Below are 19,794 nucleotides of genomic sequence, written 5' to 3' on the forward strand. Positions count from 1 at the left end.
TGTTAGAGAAGGGTCTGAGACAACAGACATGGAGTTGCCTTCCGGACTCGTGCCGCCGGCTTTCTCTCGGAATGCGTTCACCGCTCTGTCGAGTTGGAGCAGCGGCCCCGAGTCACGGTGAGGGGAAGGCCGAGCGAACGGGAGGCTCGAGGAAAGCAAACCCACCGGGGCGGAGTCTTAGAAAGGGGCCGGTGAAGTTTGCAACCACCGGTCCTGAGCCCCACTTCTCGGACTCTGCCCTGAATCGAATCTTACTGTCGCGACTGACCTCCCGGATGTCTGGAAATGCATTCACATTCAATGTCTTCTACAGCTAGCTGAAAGGAAAAAAAACACTAGAGATGAGTTACAATTTGGGACCTCACCGGTGGGGTTGCCGGGCGGAGCAAGAGGAAAGCTCAAGTTCAGAAAGAAAGATGGACTCGGGGCTGGGCCACATAAGCCTTTTGCTAGCCGCCAAGAGAGTCCTGGCGTCCGGGAGGCTTTGTAGCGTCATCACCCGTGGCATTTATTGAGCACTTACTGCGTGGAAAGCGCAACGGAGTCGGCAGACACGTTTCCTGGCCCTCTTACCAAAGCCAAGGTGTGAGAGATGACCCGTGTGCTCTCCCGAGTTTGATGACCATCCGCTTCACGAGTCAGCCTTTCCTGCTGGACACCAAAATTATTGTGAAAACCTGAGTGGAGAAGTGACAATTCTGCTTTGTTACGTTTTACATGTCCCAGTTAAAAGTATTTCCTAGCAGGGAGAGGAGTTTGGGAAATCAGAAAATTTGGAGCCAAACTGCTGCTGAAGTGGGAACTTTATTTTGTCACTAATATACACGCAACCTTGGAAGGCCCAGCTGAAAACGCATGCATTCAGCTTGGGGCAGGCTAGAGAGAGACGAGGCTTCTCCGGGTTCGTTTCCAGGTCGCTCGCCTCCGATAGAAACGTTTTCAACACACGGGGAAAAAAATGATGGGTTTTTGGTGGCTTTTAAGGCGTCGGATGCTCGTGTACATCGAGTAGGTTGGACTTGGACTTCGAAACGAAAAGGTACGGCAATTCGGGTCAGGAGTGGAAATAGACACCATAAACTCGTCTCGTCGCCAAGCTGTCGTGCGCGAGTCCAGCTGTTATTTTTACCCGGTGAAGGGTTAGGATTAGTAGTCTGTTACATCGGCAAATTTCTAGAAATCCGGGTGGGAGGCGGATGAGGCTTTCGGTAAAGTTCGGAAGGTGACCCAAGGCGTCGGCCGCCGGCGGTGCCACCGGTGGGGACGAGGGCAGGAGCCGGGCTCAGATGGCTTCCACGTAGTTGGCCGGGAGCATTCCCGTCCGTCCGGTCCGCTGTACGGTGCCGTACATCCAGCCTTCGTCGATGGCCTGCGCGTTGACGATGGCGTCCCCGTCCTTGAAGGACACTTCATCTGCATCCGCCGCCATGTAATCATACATGGCCCGGAAGGTCTTCTGCTCAGGGGAGGAAGGAGAGGGGAAGTTTTCAAAGAGCGGAGCCCACCCCCCTCCAAGCCACTGCTGCCTCCACCTTCCTTCCTAACCTCTACTTCCTCTGACCTCCGGCCCGCCCTCCTCCTCGAAATGCAGCTAAACATTTGGCTTTACCTAGCCGTGTCCCTTCAGCCTCACCTCTTACCTCCTGGGCCGCTCCTTCTCTGCCTCTTCTTCTCTCCCTAACCCCCAGAGACCCTCAAGCCTCTGTCCTCGCCCCCTCTGCTCAGTCACTCCTTTCCCTAGCTCATCTCCGCGGGGCCGTCTCGCCGACGCCACCCTTCGAGGTGTTGAAAACCGAACCTCCCCGCTTCCCTCCCAAATTCACCCCTTGCCCTCGACTATCCCATCACAGGCGAGACCACCAGAAAAGTTGGTGGGGTGGATACAAGCCCAACTGGGTTGGACATAGCTCCCGTCCCGCGTGAGGACAAACATCGGTATTTGAGTGCTTGCTGTGGATAGAGCACTCTACGAAGGGCTGGGGGGAGTTGGAAGAGGGGTTCCCTGCCCACGGGGACCTTCCAGTCTAGAGGAGTTCAGAAAGCGGGCGGGAGTGGTTATCACCCTTCCTGGCGCTCAATGAAAGGAGCGAATAATCAGCGCCATTGCCCAGCCACCAGCGACGGTCCTAGGGCGAGTTGGGGACGGGGGGGCGAAGGGGCAGATCCTGGGGCTGTCCCCCTGCGCTCGCCCCCGTGCCAGCTGCAGACACCAGCCGGTTGCGGGGCGGGTGGAGACGCCCCGTTCGCTTACCCCGGCCGTCGACGGGTGAGAGGGGATGGAGGACACGGTCGTCTGCTGAGTCGCAACCGAAGACGACCTCTGTTGTGGCAGCTCCGTGGTTTTAGCGTGTTTGTAAGCTGTGGGAAAAGAAACCAAAGCGACAGTGTGAGGGGACTGCTGCCCAAGACAATTCACTCCGGGCGCTCTCTCCACAGCCAGGGCTTGGTGCGAGACCCGGTTCCTCCTTTTGTACCAGAAGGAACCTTTTATAAATACCTCTTTTTGTGGATTGAAAACACAAACAGCGCTGTTCGTCGCTTACTCAGACTTGTCAATGTATCTGGGCCCTAAACTTAGAGGCCTTTCAGTCTCTTCCCCTGGCTCAGGCACCATTTGGGCTTGTGAGTCTTTCGTTAAAGGGGCCCTCAGTGCAGACTCACTGCCCACTGGCTATAACAGTCAAAAGGGGCAGGAGGAGGAGAGGAGTTTCAAAAAACCACAGTCGCTTCCCCCGGGATAAGGACCCTCGGCAATTACCTCCCCCCCACTCCCCTCTGCTCTTCTCAGCCACCCTCCAAGCCTCGTTTCCCTCCTCTCCCTGGCCAATATAACAGGAGAGGGTCTCTGCTCACCCCCACTCCTCCCAACGCGCAGGCCCCAGGAGTCCTCTCGGCTGACCATTAATAATAATAACGTTATTCGGTTAAGCGTTTACTATGTGCCAGACACTGTACTAAGCGCTGGCGTGGATACAAGCAAATCGGGCTGGACACAGTCCCCTACCCCATTTTACAGATGAGGTAACTGAGGCGCAGAGAAGCAAAGTGACTTGCCCAAGGTCACACAGCGGGCAGGTGGCAGACCCGGGGTTAGAACCCCGGACCTCAGACTCCCATGCTCTATCCACTACGCCATGCTGCTTCTCTGAGACCAGAGATTCATTCAGTAGTATTTATTGAGCGCTTACTATGTGCAGAGCACTGTACTAAGCGCTTGGAATGAACAAGTCGGCAACAGATAGAGACGGTCCCTGCCGTCTGACGGGCTTACAGGATGCGGAGGGTTAGCTCAGACTGTACTCTAGAAAGTGACTTTTTTAAATATGGTATTTAAGTGCTTACTATATTCATTCATTCGATCGTGTTTATTGAGCGCTTACTACGTGCAGAGCACTGTACTAAGCGCTTGGAATGTACAGTCAAGCACCGGTCTAAGCGCTGGGATAGATACAAGCTAATCGGGTCCCACACGCAGGAGGGAGAACAGGTACTGAACCAGCGCGGCTCAGTGGAAAGAGCACGGGCTTTGGAGTCAGGGCTCATGAGTTCAAATCCCAGCTCTGCCACTTGGCTGTGTGACTGTGGGCAAGTCACTTCACTTCTCTGGGCCTCAGTTCCCTCCTCTGTAAAATGGGGATGAAGACTGTGAGCCCCATGTGGGATAACCTGATTCCCCTGTGTCTACCCCAGCGCTTAGAACAGTGCTCGGCACATAGCAAGCGCTTAACAAATACCAACATTATTATTATTAATCCCCATCTTGCAATTGAGAAAACTGAGGCATAGAGAACTAAAGGGACTTGCCCACAGCAAGTAAGTGGCGGAGGCAGGATTAGAACCCAGAATCTGGCTCCCGGACCCTGGCATTAACCACTGGGCCATAGTGCTTCCCCTCCAAAGTCTTGGTTTAGGACCCGGGATCTTGGAGAAGAGGCACCGGGGCCACAGTCAGGGGCTTGAGATTGGCTGGGTTTCCATGCGTACGGCTAAAAGTTCCCACATGTAATTTAGGGGAGATAAGGTAGAGTACTTCCGTCCCCCACCTCCCGCAAACGCACGTTAACACTGTCGACTAAGGTAATGATAATAATGTTGGTATTTGTTAAGCGCTTACTATGTGCAGAGCGCTGTTCTAAGCGCTGGGGGAGATACAGGGCCATCAGGTTGTCCCACGTGAGGCTCACAGTCTTAATGCCCTCCCTCCTCACCTCCGCCTAATTCTCTTCCCCTCTTCAAAACCCTACTGAGAGCTCACCTCCTCCAAGAGGCCTTCCCACACTGAGCTTCCCCTTTCCCCTCTGCTCCACCTCTACCCCCCCCCCTCACCTCCCCTCAGCTAAGCTCTCTTTTCCCCCCTTTCCCTCTGCTCTTCCCCCTCTCCCTTCCCCTCCCCTCAGCACTCTGCTCATTCGCTCAATTGTGTATATTTTCATTACTCTATTTTGTTAATGAGATGAACATCACCTCGTTTCGATTTATTTGCTATTGTTCTAATGAGACGTTCATCCCCTCTATTCTATTTATTGCTATTGTTCTTGTCTGTCCGTCTCCCCCGATTAGACCGTAAACCCGTCAGTGGGCAGGGACTGTCTCTATCTGTTGCCGATTTGTACATTCCAAGCGCTTAGTACAGTGCTCTGCACATAGTAAGCGCTCAATAAATACTATTGAATGAAGCCCCATTTTACAGATGAGGTAACAGAGGCACAAAGAAGTGAAGTGACTTGCCCACAGACGGACCCACAGTCACAGCTGGGCTCCTCGTCCGGTCAGTCAGGGCCACGTTGGCACAGCCACGGGACTCCCGACCCAAGGTGCCCACTCCGTGGGGGGTGAGGGCTCTCCCGTTCTCCGATGGGGAATCCCAGCCTGGGTCAAACCAGGTCTCTGGCAACCCAAGACGGTGGCTCTCTGCAGCTGCTCTCCTTCCAATCCTACAATCCCCGTGCCCGCCCTCAAGATCGGAAGGTGGGCACCGTCGCTCCCAAATGTTCCGCCGGTTTGGCAGTCGGGTCTTTCTAGTTGGGGCTGGTGAGATGTGGCAGGACGGGAGCCAGAGCAGACTCGGGTAGAGCGTTGCCAGCGAGCTGCTCACCAATACTCCCTGAGAGGGTTGCAGAGGCCAGAGCGGACTCTCCCCTTCTCGCCCTCCCAGACGGTCAAGCGGGTCCCTTTCCCCGAGGCGCCTCTGCTGCCCGTCGGCCCGCCTCCCCGCTAGAGAAGCGGCATGGTGTAGCGGAGAGGGCACGGCCCTGGAAATCAGGAGGACACGGGTTCTGATCCCAGCTCCGCCACTTGCCTGCCGTTTGACCTCGAGCAAGTCGCTCACTTCGCTTCTCTGTGCCTCAGTTACCTCATCTGTAAACGGGGGAATCGAGACTGGGACGGGGACTGTGTCCAACCTGATAAACTGGCATCGACCCCTGCGCTCAGTACAGCGACCGGCACGTTTTTACCTGTGGATGTAGCCGAGAAGAAGATCCCCGCTCCGTTGCTGTAGTGGGAAAGGTGATGATCGGAGTGGTCCGACTTCTCATCTCCGCCGCTGGCGCTCAGCGCGCTGGCGGAGCGGGACTGGTCGCGGCTGCGGCGCTGGGCTTGGACTGGGGCCGGGACGGACACAGACAGAGAGCCACTTCAGTCCCCGACCAACCGAGCTCACGGGTCAACCGCACCCTGGTCGCCCACTTCCTAGATTCCCTCATGGTGGCGGGGGTGGGAAAGAGGGAGGGAGGGAGAGGAGCCGGCTTGGTGGCCACCGGCGGGAGCGAAAAGGCTCCCGGACCCAGAGGCTCCCAGGCAGTGCCATCCATGGCCGAAACCATTCGATGCTCAACCGGCCAGGAGTCGTTCGCGGGGTCGGGTTCACTCGGCGCTAAGGCCCCAGGGAGGGTCAGCCCTGAGGGAGGGGAAGAGTGGGGGGGCGTCCGGGGCCTCCAACATGAGGGTTGAAGCTGGGATGGGGGGAGGGCCCCCTTCGCCACCCGTCGCTTAACCGGCAACCCCTCCACCGGCCACCGCCACCCACCTTTGACCAGATGCAGGCTCCGCGACTGGATGTTGTCTTCCGCCGGGTCGTAGTCGAAGACTGAGCCGGGGTCGGTGCGCCACACCCGCAGGCCTAAGGAGGAACGGACACCTCAGCGCTCGGCGCTCAGCTGACCCGTCTTCCCTCCCTCCTCCTGGGACGAGCCCCCCGGGGTGAGTCCTGGGCTTTTAGGTGGCTTTGCAAGGTCTCCATAGGGGGATTCCGGGCTTGGCTCACAGGGGCTCGGGGGTCCCGAGGACGGCCAGCCGTATTTTCGGGAAGCCAAGGTCTCCCCTGGAGCACGTTACATGTGGCACCTCCCGCTATCCTGTCTCCATCCTAGACCCAATTTAGTCCTGCCCCCTCCCAGGGAAGGGAGAGACGGTGGGACTGGTCACCCGAGTGCTCTCGGCACAAACTCTTTCACCTCTCCATATCTTCCTCCTACCCCAAAATTATCTTAGCAGCCGTCCTTTTCCTCTCCCCACCCTGCAACGGGACCGTAAAATCCTGGAGGGGAGGAATCCTGTCTGTTAACTCTACCGTTCTCTCCCAAGGGTTTAGTAAAGGGCTGTCCACACAGCGGGTATCTTGTAAGTACCACTGATGAGCTCCCTGAAGCTCTCCACGCCCTTGCCCGCAGCCCAGAGCAGGAATGACCTTTCTCGGAGCATTCGGTTGCCCACCTCGCCGGAGGGTGCCCCGTTACCTGTGACCGCCTCCTGGTCCTGGTCGGTCCGTCTACGCTCCATCTCCACCACCTTTCTCTGGATGCCCCGGTAGTTGATGTCGCTGACGTCCTGCGTGTTCTTCTTCACGCGCTCCGTGATGGGGTCGGTGACGACAGGCGTGAAGCAGCCTTTGTGCTTCTCGAAGTCTTCGTGGTATTTCACCTGAGATTGGAGGTGGGAGGGGGCTCCGAGTTGGGATGGGGAGAGATGAGGGAAAGGAGTTCTGAAGAGGATTCGGGGGAGGAAGACGGCGGCGACCGGGAAGCTCACGCCTTACCGAGGAGATATGACGTTGGGTCTCCCGCACTCGCCTCATTTCTGGAGTGTCCATGACGTAGGCCGCCTTGCCTTGGACTTGTTTGCGGAAACTGTCCGAGTAAAGGACCTGCCCGGGACAGACGGGGCGTGAGGGGGTGCAGCCTCGGGGCCCGGGGGCTCCCCCGCCGCGGGAGGGGGCGGATACGGGGGGCTGACGTGAGGAAACGGCAGCCGGCCTGCCATCCGGACCCACCGGACGGGGCCTCCTCTGTGGCGGGCGGTCTCCTCCGGCCCGGTGGCTGACCGTCAGGCTCACGTGACCTGACCACCCTTAGGCCGGTAGGCCCGTCTCGGGCTCTACTTCACATCAAGCCAACAGCAGCAGCTTTGATTCTGAACACGGGCCCGGACAGGAGGAGGGAGAGGGACGAGTTAGAAACAAGCGGGGACGAAGCGGCGTCTCGAAGGAGTTTAGAAATGGACGGTCAGCGCTGAGACCCCAGGGTCCAGCCACTGGCCCTGAACAGAGCAAACGGGAACATCCAAGCTTCGGAATCTGTCCCCAACCCCAAATGGAGATTTAGATCCCTCTCATTCTACTTTCTCCTCAAGTTTCTGCTGTAGCGGGTGGGAAGGGAGAGCCCTGTCTATACATTTGTGGAAACCAAAGTAGTAGCTGAAAAATAAGCTAAACACATCATCGGTGCCAAAGTACATTCATTTCAGAATATTACCCATTTCATACCCCCAATCTGTGACCTTTGGACCCTTGATATTCTCCACACCCTCGGCCCCAAAGCACTTATGAACATATCTTTAAATTATATATTATAAATGACTTATTTATTCATAATGTCTGTCTCCCCCTCTAGACTGTGAGCTCGTTGTGGGCAGGGAACGTGTCTGTGGATTCTGTTGTACTCGCCCAAGCATTTAGAACAGTGCTCTGCACAGACTAAGTGCTCAGTAAATACAATCGATTGATCGATTGATACATTCAACTTAAAACATCAAAGACAGACCAGATTCAGGCTGATCGGAGGTCAACTTGTTGCGGGCGGGGAACGTGGCCGTGACGGTGTTCTCTCCCAAGTGCTTGGTACAGTGCTCTGCACACAGAAAGTGCTTAATAAATGCCACTGTTTGAACACCTTAAGAAAGCGCCGGCAGTAGTTCAGGGGTCCGGGGCCAATCGCGAGGCTCCGGGGTCGGGGGAGCGAATTGGAGTTAATTGAAATGTTATGTCTTAGTAGGATCATTTGGAATTTGGGCAGTACACACTTATATTAACGTGGGAGCAACCAGAAGGGGAGGCACCCGGTTTTAGAGGATTAATTAAGGTGTTATATGTGCCGTGGGCACCCTGGACAATACCGAGCTAATGTTTTCTTGATTGCGCTTAGCCCTCTCCATCTCGGGAGTGACCGGAGTCGGCGTGGCCTTTCTCAAGTTCTCTTTGTACAAAACCTATGGGATCCAGAAAGGGTCGAGACGTCAGAGAGCGGGGAAAACCCTTGGCTCTCGCTGTTTAGTTGGGGTTAGCTTGACATCGACAGTATCGCAGCCCAGATGGAATCACCGCAGAAAATGAAGCTGTTCGAAGAGTTATTCTCAAAAGCAAGAGAGGAAGTTCAGGTTGGGTTGGAATTGTTTAGAGGGGGCAGGAAGCGGGTTGGGTGGAGAAAGGCCAGGTGGATAAGCAGGGGGCATCTCACACAGTAGACATATAATGCCTTAGAGAGGGGGTGAGTCTCCCTTTCCCAGTCTATGTTTCACACTGCTGCCTGGATCACTTCTAAAAAAACGCCATTCGGCGCCCACTTCTCCAATCCTCAGAAGCCTCCGACGGGCGCCCATCTATCTCCGCATCAACCGGAAACTGCTAACCCGTGGCTTTAAGGCTTTCGATCGGTTTCCTCCCCATTTACTTATCCTTGCTCCTCTCCCACTACAACCCAGTCCACACATTTCACTCCTCAAATGCCAACCTACTTCATCGTGCCTCACCCTTGACCCCTTCCTCACGCCTTCCCCTCCTGCCTAGAATCCCAACCCTCTTCTCAGAGCAGACTGGATCTAGTGGAAAGAGCACAAGCCTGAAAGTCAGAGGTCCTTCTTTCTAATTCCAGCTCCGCCAACTGCCCGCTGTGGGACGATGGGCAAGTCACTTTGCTTCTCAGTTTCCTTATCTGTAAAATGGGGTGAAAACCCTGCTCTCCTTCCACATCCAACCCGATTATTTTGACTCTACCCAGGCACTTTTTACTATCATTATCATTATAACTCACATCCTGCAGACCAACACTCTTCCCTTTCCAAAACACTACTAAAATCACCTCTCCAGGAAGCCTCGTCCACTTAATCTCTCATCTCCCCACCTCCTCCTCACTCCCCACTTCATCACCTACTCACTTTGTCAGCACCCGCTAAGCATTTATGTGCTCAACCAACTCACCCTGTTTCTTTTCCCCTTCCTGCAATTTACTTTAATGTCCGTCTAGACTGTCAGCTCTTCATCTATTCACTCTGCTGAACTCTCCCAAGTCCTCAGTACGGCGCTCTGCCCCCAATGAGCCCTCAATAGACACTACAGATGGTTTGATCGACAGTACCGAGCTAAAGTTCTCTTGGTTGCGCTTGACTCTCTGCATCTCGGGGGTGACGGGGGTGGGCGTGGCCTTCCCCACGCTCTCTCGGTACATCACCTGCGGGAGATAAAGACGCATCCGGACTCACCGGGAGGCCGGACCGCACCACGGCCGGATCGATCCCCTTTCCAAACGTGACCCTTTAAAAATCCGTCCCCGTGTTAGTGAGAACGTCTCTGCTGAAGGAAGCTTTTAGAGTTAGGAGTCAAAGGAAAGGGGAGAGTCGTCACGGTGAAGAGGCAGCGAACTGCCACGGGGATGGGGCTGGGGGAGGAGGGGAATGAGTTGTGGGGGGGCCAAGAGGGGGCGGTTATTGGGAACTGCAGGAGCCTGCGGTGGGACCCGAAGTGACAGGGGTGGGGAGATGAGGCCTGGCTCCCTCAAGTCAGTACCGAGCTAATGTTCTCTTGGTTGCGCTTGACCCTCTGCATCTCAGGAGTCACGGGCGTGGGCGTTGGTGTGGCCTTCCCCATGCTCTCTTTATACAAAACCTATAGGAGCCGCCGTCGCCCAGAAGCCGAAAGAGAAGAGAGAGGGAACGTTAGCGTGGCTCGGCCCGCGCGCGCGGAGCTGGCCGGGTGACCCGGACCGAGGCTGTCAGGTGAGACACGGGCCGCCTGTCACCAGGTGGTGAGGGGGGTGGGGAGTGGGTCACCGGGCCAATCTGCCACATGATCTGCCGGTCGCTAGACCGTGGAGAGGTCCCTATGGGGCAACCCAGAACCCGCCTGGGCCTCCTTTTCTTTGTAGCCAGCACTGCTTGGCTGCTCCTCGTGACCTGTCTCATTGGTCCCCCGAGGGTCCGCGAGGATGAACCCCCAGGAGAGGCTTGCGGGGGCGGATGGGACTCCTGGATGAAAGAGCCTCCATCCTTTACAACTTGAACTGGTGTAAATCAGAATAAGGGGTTGGGGGGGGGGTGGTTCAAGAAGTTCTTACTACAGGCCAAGCACCCAGGCAAAAAACAAGTTATCTGGGACTCCTGGGCCAGCCCAGAGAGTGGAGGCCGGACCTTCAGCTGCTTCTCCTGACCCCAGCAGTGCCAGAAGGGAGTGAGCGGGTGTCCTGAGGGAAGGGTCCGACTGTGCCCCCGGGGGACTTCCCGGTCACCGACCCAGGCCTGCCAGAGACTCAGCCCGGCTGTGGGGGCAACCAGGGTTCTGCTGCCCAGCTCTGAACCCGGGAGCAGGGAGAGCCTGGTGGACAACTCCAGAGCCCCTGGCACTCTAATGCGTTAGGATGTTGTGAAAAAAATCAGAGAGCCTGAAAACGCTTCTTCGGAGAAGAGGGTCAGTAATTTAACCATCTCTGGACTGGAAGAGGAGTTGAGGAGTTGTCTTTGTGAAAAAGCTAGGGTCCTCTCCCCGGGCAGCTGCTTCTCCAGCCTGCTGGCCTGAGTGTCACCCTGAGCCTCAGAGCTCAGTGCCCTCCCACCTTGCCATCGTGCCTGGGTAGTCTTCCGGTCAGGCTCTGGGCTTTCCAGAAGGGTGGGATACAGGAAGGATATGGGGGGTGGGGGAAGGAGGGCTGGACTGCAGACATCACAGCTCTCCATTCCATGGGGTGAATCTTTGGGTGGGCAGGAGAAGCCTGAAATGAGCTGAAAGGCAGGGCTTTTGAAGTGGTAGGACTTTCCAAGCAGTTAATCAAAATATTCCAAACACTCTAATGCGCTAAAAAATCAGAGCCTGAAAACGCTGCTTCTACGAGGGGAGGGTCAGTCATTTAACTGACTCTGGACTGGAAGAGGAGTTGAGGAGTCGTCTTCGTGAAAAAGCTAAGGGACACACAGGAAAAGCCCCAGCAGAGTAGAAACAGAGGGAACAAAAGCTCTCCATTGTCAAGTTAAAAAACAAACAAAAACCCACCACCACAATAGTTTGGTAGAATCAGAGACACACAAAGGTAAATAAACACCATTTCCCCTCCACAAAGTTAAGAGGAAAACTGTTACCTCACACGAAATTAGAATTTCAATCTTCAAATTAATCCAAACTTATGACTACGGGGTTAAGGCTCAGAGTAGTGATGGGAGAAATTAAGATTTTAAGTGGAGAGGGAAGTCCGTGGCTTTTAAATTAAAGAAGCGGAGGTTAAGATTAATGTGCGTCATTTGAAACCATTAACGACTCAGTTTTTCTTTCCAGAATACCGAGCTAATATTCTCTTGATTGTGTTTGACTCTCTCCATCTCGGGAGTGACAGGCAAGGGGGTGCCTTTCCCCATGTTCTCTTTGTACAACACCTGTGTGACGAGAAAGCATCCAGAAAAGCCACAATAAATAAAGTTCTACTGGGACTCAAGCTTTAAGAACAAACCAGGGCTTTCCCCGAGGGGTCCGCTGGCACGGGAAGGGGAGAGAGGAGCCAGAGGTGGGACCAATGGCTAAATTAATTGAAATCCCATGGGCATCTCGGGGGCCAAACACTGCTTTTTCAGTTTTGGGGGTCCTTTACTACCAAAGCCGCTACATCGGGGTCTGAGGTTGTTAGAAATCTGTGTCATCCTAGAGCTAAAAGTCAAATGTCAGAGGTGAACAGGATCAGAAGAAAAAGCAAAACTAGAATTCAGGAAAGCAACAGTTAAGTTTTGCAACCTGCCTAGTGCGGAGTTTTGGCCAAATCTCAAAGGGGACCAAGGGAAAGGATTCTCTTTGAATGGCTGATATTAATGGCAAACTGAGGGCGGGAGTTTTATGGGGATTATGAGCTCATTGTATTATGGGGTTAAATGACCAGGACAGTTTTGGGGCGGGGTTGGAGGAGGGGGAGAAAAGGAAGGGAGGGCGCTTTTCTTTGCCAAATACCGAGCTAAAGTTCTCTTGATTGTGTTTGACTCTCTGCATCTCAGGTGTGACGGGGATTGGGGTGCCCGATCCCAGGTTCTCTTTATAGAACACCTGCACAAAACGAGAGAGCAATTGGACACGGCGACCAACAGCCCAGCCCAGACCAGGTTCAACGGGAGCCAAGCGGCAAATTCCAGTTTCCAAGGCTGAGTTCCCCGTTTCATCAAGGAAAGTTTTACGGGAGATCATTAAGAAATGTTACAGGGGGGGGGAGTTTTTCCTGCATATTAAGGCATTTCGATCTTCACAGCCGTGAGTGAATTAATGAAAACCAAAAATGGCTATTAACTGACATGGTTTTCCTTCTTCGGCGGACGCAACGCAAAAATCAATCAAGGGGAAAGGGACATTAGGGGTCTTAATACACGAGGGAAGCATTTTAAAATGGGAAGCGTTAATAGCGAGTCCGGGAAGGTTTGGATTTGTGACATGGATCCAGGCATGTGGCTGGACGTGATTTACCTGGAAATCTGTGAGGCCATTTTGAACGGTTTTCAACAGGTCCAAATATTAATAGTCATGTCTTTAAAATGTCTTTCAACTTGTTTGGGAAATATTTTTTAAGGTGATGACCAAGTTCCTAAGACTCCATCTACAAAAATTTTAAAACTGACGGCCCATTGGAAGTCCAGGCAGAGTCAAAAGAAAAGTCACAAAGTGGGCTTAGAAGAAACAGGGCTGGGCCTGAACCATCCAAAAAAGGAACAAAAAAGCTCCCAAGCAAACCAGAGCCATTCGGGACCCCAGGGGATTATTTCCAAACTTAATCGGAGTGAGTGAGTGGCAGAAAATTGCAGGATTAAGGGGTGAAAGTTGGAGAAGTGGGGGGGCTTATTAAAAAAAACTTGATAAGTTGATTAAGCCAAAAAGACCTCGGTTTTAGACTTTTCAAAAGGGTTAAAAAAGCTGAGTTTTAAAGAGTTAGGGGGAACCTTTTTGGTTTATTAAATACCGAGCTAACGTTCTCTTGATTGTGTTTGACTCTCTCCATCTCGGGAGTGACAGGCAAGGGGGTGCCTTTCCCCATGTTCTCTTTGTACAACACCTGTGGGATGAGAAAGCATCCAGAAACAACAGCAACTTTCAGCCCTGCTCTCACTGGGTCAGCCTTCAGGCTCTCCCTCAATCCTGTCCCTCCCAAGGGCGAGTTGGGACCGTCCACCCTCTCTGGCTGCGTCTCAGATTCCAGTAGCACCCATCTCTCAGGCCCCTTTGGCCTAAGTGATCCGGATTACCGGGGAAGACGGCTGACTCTTCAGCCTCACTTATCTGTGGCCAACAGGGCGGGGTGGATCGAGCGCCACTCTCTGAACCCTCTCTAGAATTCAGGCCTTGGCTTGGCTGAAGGTCTGAGACGCTGCATCGGGAAGCGGCGGGCCTCTAGCTAAATGTTTCGTTTCATTTTTCTAGAGCTGTTTCACAGAGGTCAGCACATGGTGATGGACAAAACTACCCAAAATGTCCCACGAAAATGCGTAGGGTCATGAGGCCGTTGGCCAGTGACTCTGACGGAAGGAACAGGAGACCCATTTGGACCAAGGGGCCACTGGGGTTAAACCTATAGCCAATGTGGTGAATTGGCTGGATTCTGGCTGAATTCAGGGGGCGGTCTGAGCAAGTCAGCACAGAAAGCAGATTCTTAACCTGTAACTACCTAACGGGCCTGGGCTGGTCACTGACACAGCTTCCAGCCACCAGAGTGTCCTTGGTTTTTTAAGAAAATCTGCCCGTCAAACCCCACCTGAGAGAAGAGAAAGCAGTTCACCACCACCGGCCTTACTGGCGTTGGAACGGTCTCATTCACTTAAAAAAGCAAGGCCAAACATTCCAACTGGCAAGTTGAGAGGAGACCATGGCCGGAGCATCGGAGAATTACATAATCCAGAAAATCGCAAAAATAAATGGAAGGAGGGATCCAGAGTCCTGGACCATGGCAGGCTTCTGAGAGTGAGAGGGGCAGGGTTTTATATAAAGTAGGAAATCTCAATGAAACTGGATTTGAAGAGGAACCACCACCCTCTGCAACTTGGTCTGTTTCTTGGCTGGCATCGGCCAGGATGAAGTGAAAGCCAAGAGAAGGCCATCAGGGCAAGCTAGTCAACACTTGTTTTAAAATGGAAAATAAGTAAGAAGAAAAGGGAGAAAAACATGTGCATATGGGCCTGAAAATAGCCCCAGAGCAAAATGATATTTACAGTAGGGGCCAGAAGGATCAACTAGTAGATCCTTAGGCAGTAGGCAGGGATTGTCTCTATCTGTCGCCAAACTGTACATTCCAAGCCCTTAGTACAGTGCTCTGCACATAGTAAGCGTTCAATAAATACTATTGAATAAATGAATGAATGAATAATCTCAAAAATAATGAATTAAGACCAGGATAGCTGTATCCCTGAACTAGTATACCACTGCCATTTTCCAATAGAAACAATTTTCTCCATCTGTGGATTTAAATAATCTGAGCCCCAGTTCCTTGTTCCTTTTAAAAGGCCTACAGGATACAAGAAAGGCATCTAATACAGCAACAAGGAATAAAAGTTAAATTCCATATGCATCTATTTACTTTAAACTTTCACTGCACCAGGAAACACCATGTCAATAGTGTTAGAATCATCTCCTGTTAAGGGAGGAAACTATCAACTCTGAAAACCATTACCCGATTTTCAGCGGGCATGAGAATGAAGTTGGGTTAAAATTTCACAGCAGAATTTTAGAAAATAACCACGTTAGGTTTGTGTTGAAAGCTAGAGTATTACCTGATGACACTCCCTCCATTATATTTAGTTGTTCTACAGGGGGAGGGTTAAATTGTGGGTCAGGGGTTAAAAAGATTATTTTAAAAGATAACATTAGGGGAACTTTTTTAATCCTCTAAGAAATACCGAGCTAAAGTTTTCTTGATTGCGTTTGACTCTCTCCATCTCTGGAGTGATAGGTGTTGGGGTTCCTGTCCCCAGATTTTCTTTGTACAAAACCTGCGAGACACAAAAAAGTATCCAAGAGGCTCTCAAAACACGCACAACAGCTCAGAGAACGGCAGATGGGACTTGGGGGGGGAACCGTATTTCGTAGGGAAAAGGGACCCTGTCTTTGAATGACCAGCAGCAGGGTCATTCAAACGACAAGGAGACAACATGTTGCGTTATCAGGCACACGTTTTGCGAGACCATTCTCAATAAGCCCCCACATGGAGTCTTCCCAAATGCTAAAATCCCCTGGAGGGATGTGTCGCCGGATATCAGCCCCAGGTTGGGTGGGATGGGTGTTTTAGGGTGCTACTTTGAAATAAACATACACAAAAAAAAAAGAAAAGAAAAAAGAGGACTTATGAATCAGGGTTGGCAAAAGAAGAGAAGGGCTGAGGGTTCGGGATTAGTATCGGAGCAGTACCGAGCTAAAGTTTTCTTGATTGCGTTTGACTCTCTCCATCTCTGGGGTGATGGTGGTGGGGATGCCCGTGCCCGGGTTTTCTTTGTACATGACCTGCGGGACACAAGAACCGGCACACGGTGAGAAGGGATTCTCCCCGCCCAGACCCTATAAGATGGGATGGGAAACCGACCCTTCATTTGGATGAGAAAAATCCCCGCCCGCTCTAAGGGAGAAGAAAGATTTGAAACCTCTTCCAGAACCCACCATCTTTACGAACACAATCGAGGGGCCCAATTACTAATTCTGTCCTGGAACTGAGAACTCGTGAAAGGGTTGCGCTGGGGGCAAGAGAAGTTGCTCCCAGCCAACGAGGCAGCTCCAGTTTGTGGAGCTCTGTTTGGGCCCACAGCTCCAGTTGTTATTTTCCCAGAGAAGAAATCGAGGAATCGCTCCAGGCCTCCTGCCCCCCGAAGCCAGAAAAAAGCGGTTTTCCTTCGGAAGGGAACGACGTTCCCAGCTGACTGTTGGATCCCGGGCAGGGTGACAGGTAGAGAGATGCAGAGGGACGGTTCCCAAGGTAGATGAGGCCACCCCGAACCGGCTATTTCAGGCTGCTCGCTCTGGCTATTCCACTTTCCTCGGTTGCAGTCCTCTAGACTGTCAGCTCGTTGTGGGCACGGAATGTGTCTGTTTACTGTTAAATTGTCCTCTCCCAAGTGCTTAGTACTGTGCTCTGCACAAAGTAAATACTCAGTAAATACAACTGACTGGCAGTGAATAAGACTGACTGACTTCTGCTCTTCGGGAGCAGGATTTATCGCGCACCCACGGGGTGCCGGGCACTCCGACGAGGCGGATTCCGAGGCAGGCCTGGAAGCCGGCTTCCTCCCCTCTCTCCTCCGTTATTCGAAATCCCAAGACCGAAAGCAGTTTGTGAGAAGTAGAAGCTGTGGGAAAGGGCGGGCCTGAGGCGGTGAAGATGCCATATAAATCTCTTAACGTCAACAACCTTTGCCTGTAGCCCCTACCTGGGCAGCTACTAGTTCGGATGATGATGATGAAGACCCTCTGCTCCCGACCGTCTATTACCAACCCTATACGTGGAGGGACCTCCAGGGATCGTCTGGTCTAACTCCCTGTCTCCAGGCACGTGACTGCCTAAAGAGTTCAGGAGAGATGATTTTCCGGAGAAGCTCCTAGCCTCCGGGACCGAGCGAGAGATCACACCCCCGTCTGGCCCCCCTCTATTGCCCCTGCCAAGTGGTGCGGTCGCAGTGTGGGAGGGGAGGGGAGGAAAAGACGACCAATCAGCGCAATAACCAGGGTGAGGTGCTGGGACGTTGAGGGGGGAGACCCTATACACAGAAGGGACGGACAGAGAAAGCAGCAGCCTCTACCGAGCTAATGTGCTTCTGCGTCTCCTTGACACGTTTCACTTCGGGAAGGTCGGGAATCGGAATTCCTTGTCCGATGGTTTCCTTGTATTTGACCTGCAGTCGGGTGACATCGAAAAAAATGGCGTTTGCTCACTTTCCTGGCCAGAACCCGCCTGTCCTGTGCCTGCTTTTGGAGCACGTAAGCTGACCAGCTTCCTTAACTCAAAACCCACAGAAGCACAGAACCATCAGGCGGGAAGACAGGGTCAAAAGTCAACTAGGGCACCTCTCTTAGCTCCTGGAAGGTGGAAACCTAAACCGGCCCGGGGGGAGTTTCATAGAAATCCAGGGAAGGAGTTTCCATAACCTCCACCTTTACCAGCTCCAGTGTCTAGCAACTTCCGTTCTCGGGAAGTTCCTTTTGGTATCCACCCCAAATCCCTCCTGCTCCTGGAGAGCCAGCGTCGAGTAGAAGAAGGGGATCGATCTCCTAAGAGGCAGTCATCGCCAGGCCCACCTAAAGTGACTCACGTCGGCCCCTGCCTCGCCCTCCTGCCCCTCCCCTACGTCGACCCCGCCTCGGGGGTCCCATCTTCAAGTCAGTCCCCTGACAGACCGCAAGCAACCTGGGAGAATAATAATAATTTATGGTATGTGTCAAGCACCGTTCTAAGCGCCGGGAGAGTGGGGAGGGGGTCGCAGGGGTGGCGGAGCCAGACACAACCACCCCGCCCAACCCTCAACTTTTGAGGCTGTGACTCTGGATGCATCCAGGGGTGACTGCTCTCAGAACTGGGCGGGACGGGAGGGAAAGGGGTGAGGGCCGAAAATCCACGCCGGTACCGAGCTGATGTGATCCTGCGTCTGCTTCACTCTTGCCATCTCTGGGGTCTTCCCGATGGCCGTCCCTGGGGTGACTTCTTCTTTGTACAGCACCTGAACGGTCGAACCAACAAACCGGGTGTGAAGCCGAGACGACGGAGCCAGAGTCGGCCCCGACGGCCCCGACCGGCCGAGAGGCCGCTGCGACCGGTTGCTGGGGGAAAGGTCAGGAATGGAAAGCACTGTCCTTGACCCCTAATCCGGAAGTGCTGACGGAGTTATAAACCGGCAGATACTGGAGAGAGATAACCATATAAATTACGGCATCTGTTAAACGCTTACTGTGTGCCCAACTCTGATTAAAGCGCTAGGGTATGTAGAGCTAATCGGGTTGGGCAGAGTCTCTGGCCCACATGGGGCAAGCAGTCTAAGTAAGAGGAAGAATGGGTGTTTAATCTCCATTTTACCAATGAGGAAATTGAAGCACAGATAAGTTAAGTGACTTGCCCAAGGTCACAGAGCAAGAAATTGGAGGAGTCGGGATTAGAACCCAGACTCCTCTGACTTCCAGACCGTGCTTTTTCCATTAAACCATAATGCTTCTCATTCAGCCTGATGGGAAATCGTGTGGCCTAATGAGAAAGGCAGGGGACCCTGGAGTCAGAAGACCCAGGTTCAAGTCCCAGCTCTGCCTGCGGGGCAACCTTGGGCAAGACCCAACCTCTCTGGACCTCAGTTTCCTCAACTGTAAAATGGGGATAATAATTCCTTCCTCGAAGGGGTGATAGGTGGATACCTGATATGAAAATTGACTATGTCTGCTCTGTCTTGTATACACCCCAGAACTTAGGACAATACGTACCACACTTGGTAAATACTCTTAGTTCTTTCGCAGCATAGGTGTTTACTAACAATCAGTCGATCACTAACTAGTACTTGTGTACGAAGCTCTGTACTAAGTGCATAGGAGAGTACAATATAACAGAGTTGGTAGATACCTTCCTTGCCCACTATGAGCTTATGCATTTAATAATAATAAGTGTGATATGTGTTTACTATGGGCTTTATTATGCGCCAAGCACGGTACTAAGTATTGGGGTAGATAGGTTTTCAGGTCACACGGGTCACGAAAGAGAACAGGTTTTGAATCCCCATTGTACAGATGAGGAAACTCGGGAACAGAGAAGTTGAGTGACTTGACCCGGGTCAACCAGGAGGCAAGTGGTCCTCGGAGAACCGAGTGCGCATAATGATTATCTAAATACTCTTGGAAGAGGAAAGTGATAAACCGTCACAAGGAACTGTGACGGAGGGCCCAGCCCAGAAAAGTTGTGCTCCATTCAGTCCCGCTCCAGGTTTTCAGCTAGACATAATAATAATGCTAATTATGGTATTTGTTAAGCACTTACTATGTGCCTAGCACTGTTCTAAGCGCTAGGGTAGATACAAGGTAATCGGATTGTCCCATCTGAGGCTCACAGTCTTAATCTACATTTTACAGATGAGGTCACCCAGGGACCGACAAGTGAAGTGACTTGTCCAAGGTCACACAGCAGACAAGTGGCAGAGCCAGAATTAGAACCCACCCCCTCTGACTCCCAAGTCTGTGTTCTGGCCACTAGGCCATGCTGCTTCTCGCTAGGTCACGCACACTCGATCAGCACATGCCCTCAGAGTGAAAAGAGATTTCCCGCTTTCTCCCCTCAGGAAATA

General features: G+C 52.8%; 1 protein-coding gene across 1 annotated transcript in view; it reads right to left on the minus strand.

The window, feature by feature from the left end:
* Nucleotides 1-785: 785 nt before the first annotated feature.
* Nucleotides 786-19,794, minus strand: part of NEB (nebulin) — a 170,840-nt gene continuing 151,831 nt past the window's right edge. Inside the window, exons 157-173 of the mRNA XM_039913134.1 lie at nt 18,103-18,195; nt 17,281-17,373; nt 15,902-15,994; nt 15,394-15,486; nt 13,467-13,559; nt 12,473-12,565; nt 11,793-11,910; nt 10,394-10,515; nt 10,058-10,156; nt 9,630-9,722; nt 8,392-8,484; nt 7,037-7,144; nt 6,738-6,921; nt 6,029-6,121; nt 5,457-5,603; nt 2,252-2,358; nt 786-1,456 (exon numbers count right to left, since the gene is read on the minus strand). Coding sequence (XP_039769068.1) covers nt 1,283-1,456; nt 2,252-2,358; nt 5,457-5,603; nt 6,029-6,121; nt 6,738-6,921; nt 7,037-7,144; nt 8,392-8,484; nt 9,630-9,722; nt 10,058-10,156; nt 10,394-10,515; nt 11,793-11,910; nt 12,473-12,565; nt 13,467-13,559; nt 15,394-15,486; nt 15,902-15,994; nt 17,281-17,373; nt 18,103-18,195 — 1,896 coding nt within the window. The 3' untranslated portion in view covers nt 786-1,282. The remainder of the gene's footprint in view (nt 1,457-2,251; nt 2,359-5,456; nt 5,604-6,028; nt 6,122-6,737; nt 6,922-7,036; nt 7,145-8,391; nt 8,485-9,629; nt 9,723-10,057; nt 10,157-10,393; nt 10,516-11,792; nt 11,911-12,472; nt 12,566-13,466; nt 13,560-15,393; nt 15,487-15,901; nt 15,995-17,280; nt 17,374-18,102; nt 18,196-19,794) is intronic.

Source organism: Ornithorhynchus anatinus, chromosome 9 (assembly GCF_004115215.2).
Source record: "Ornithorhynchus anatinus isolate Pmale09 chromosome 9, mOrnAna1.pri.v4, whole genome shotgun sequence".
In the NCBI taxonomy this organism is placed as follows: Eukaryota; Metazoa; Chordata; class Mammalia; order Monotremata; family Ornithorhynchidae; genus Ornithorhynchus; species Ornithorhynchus anatinus.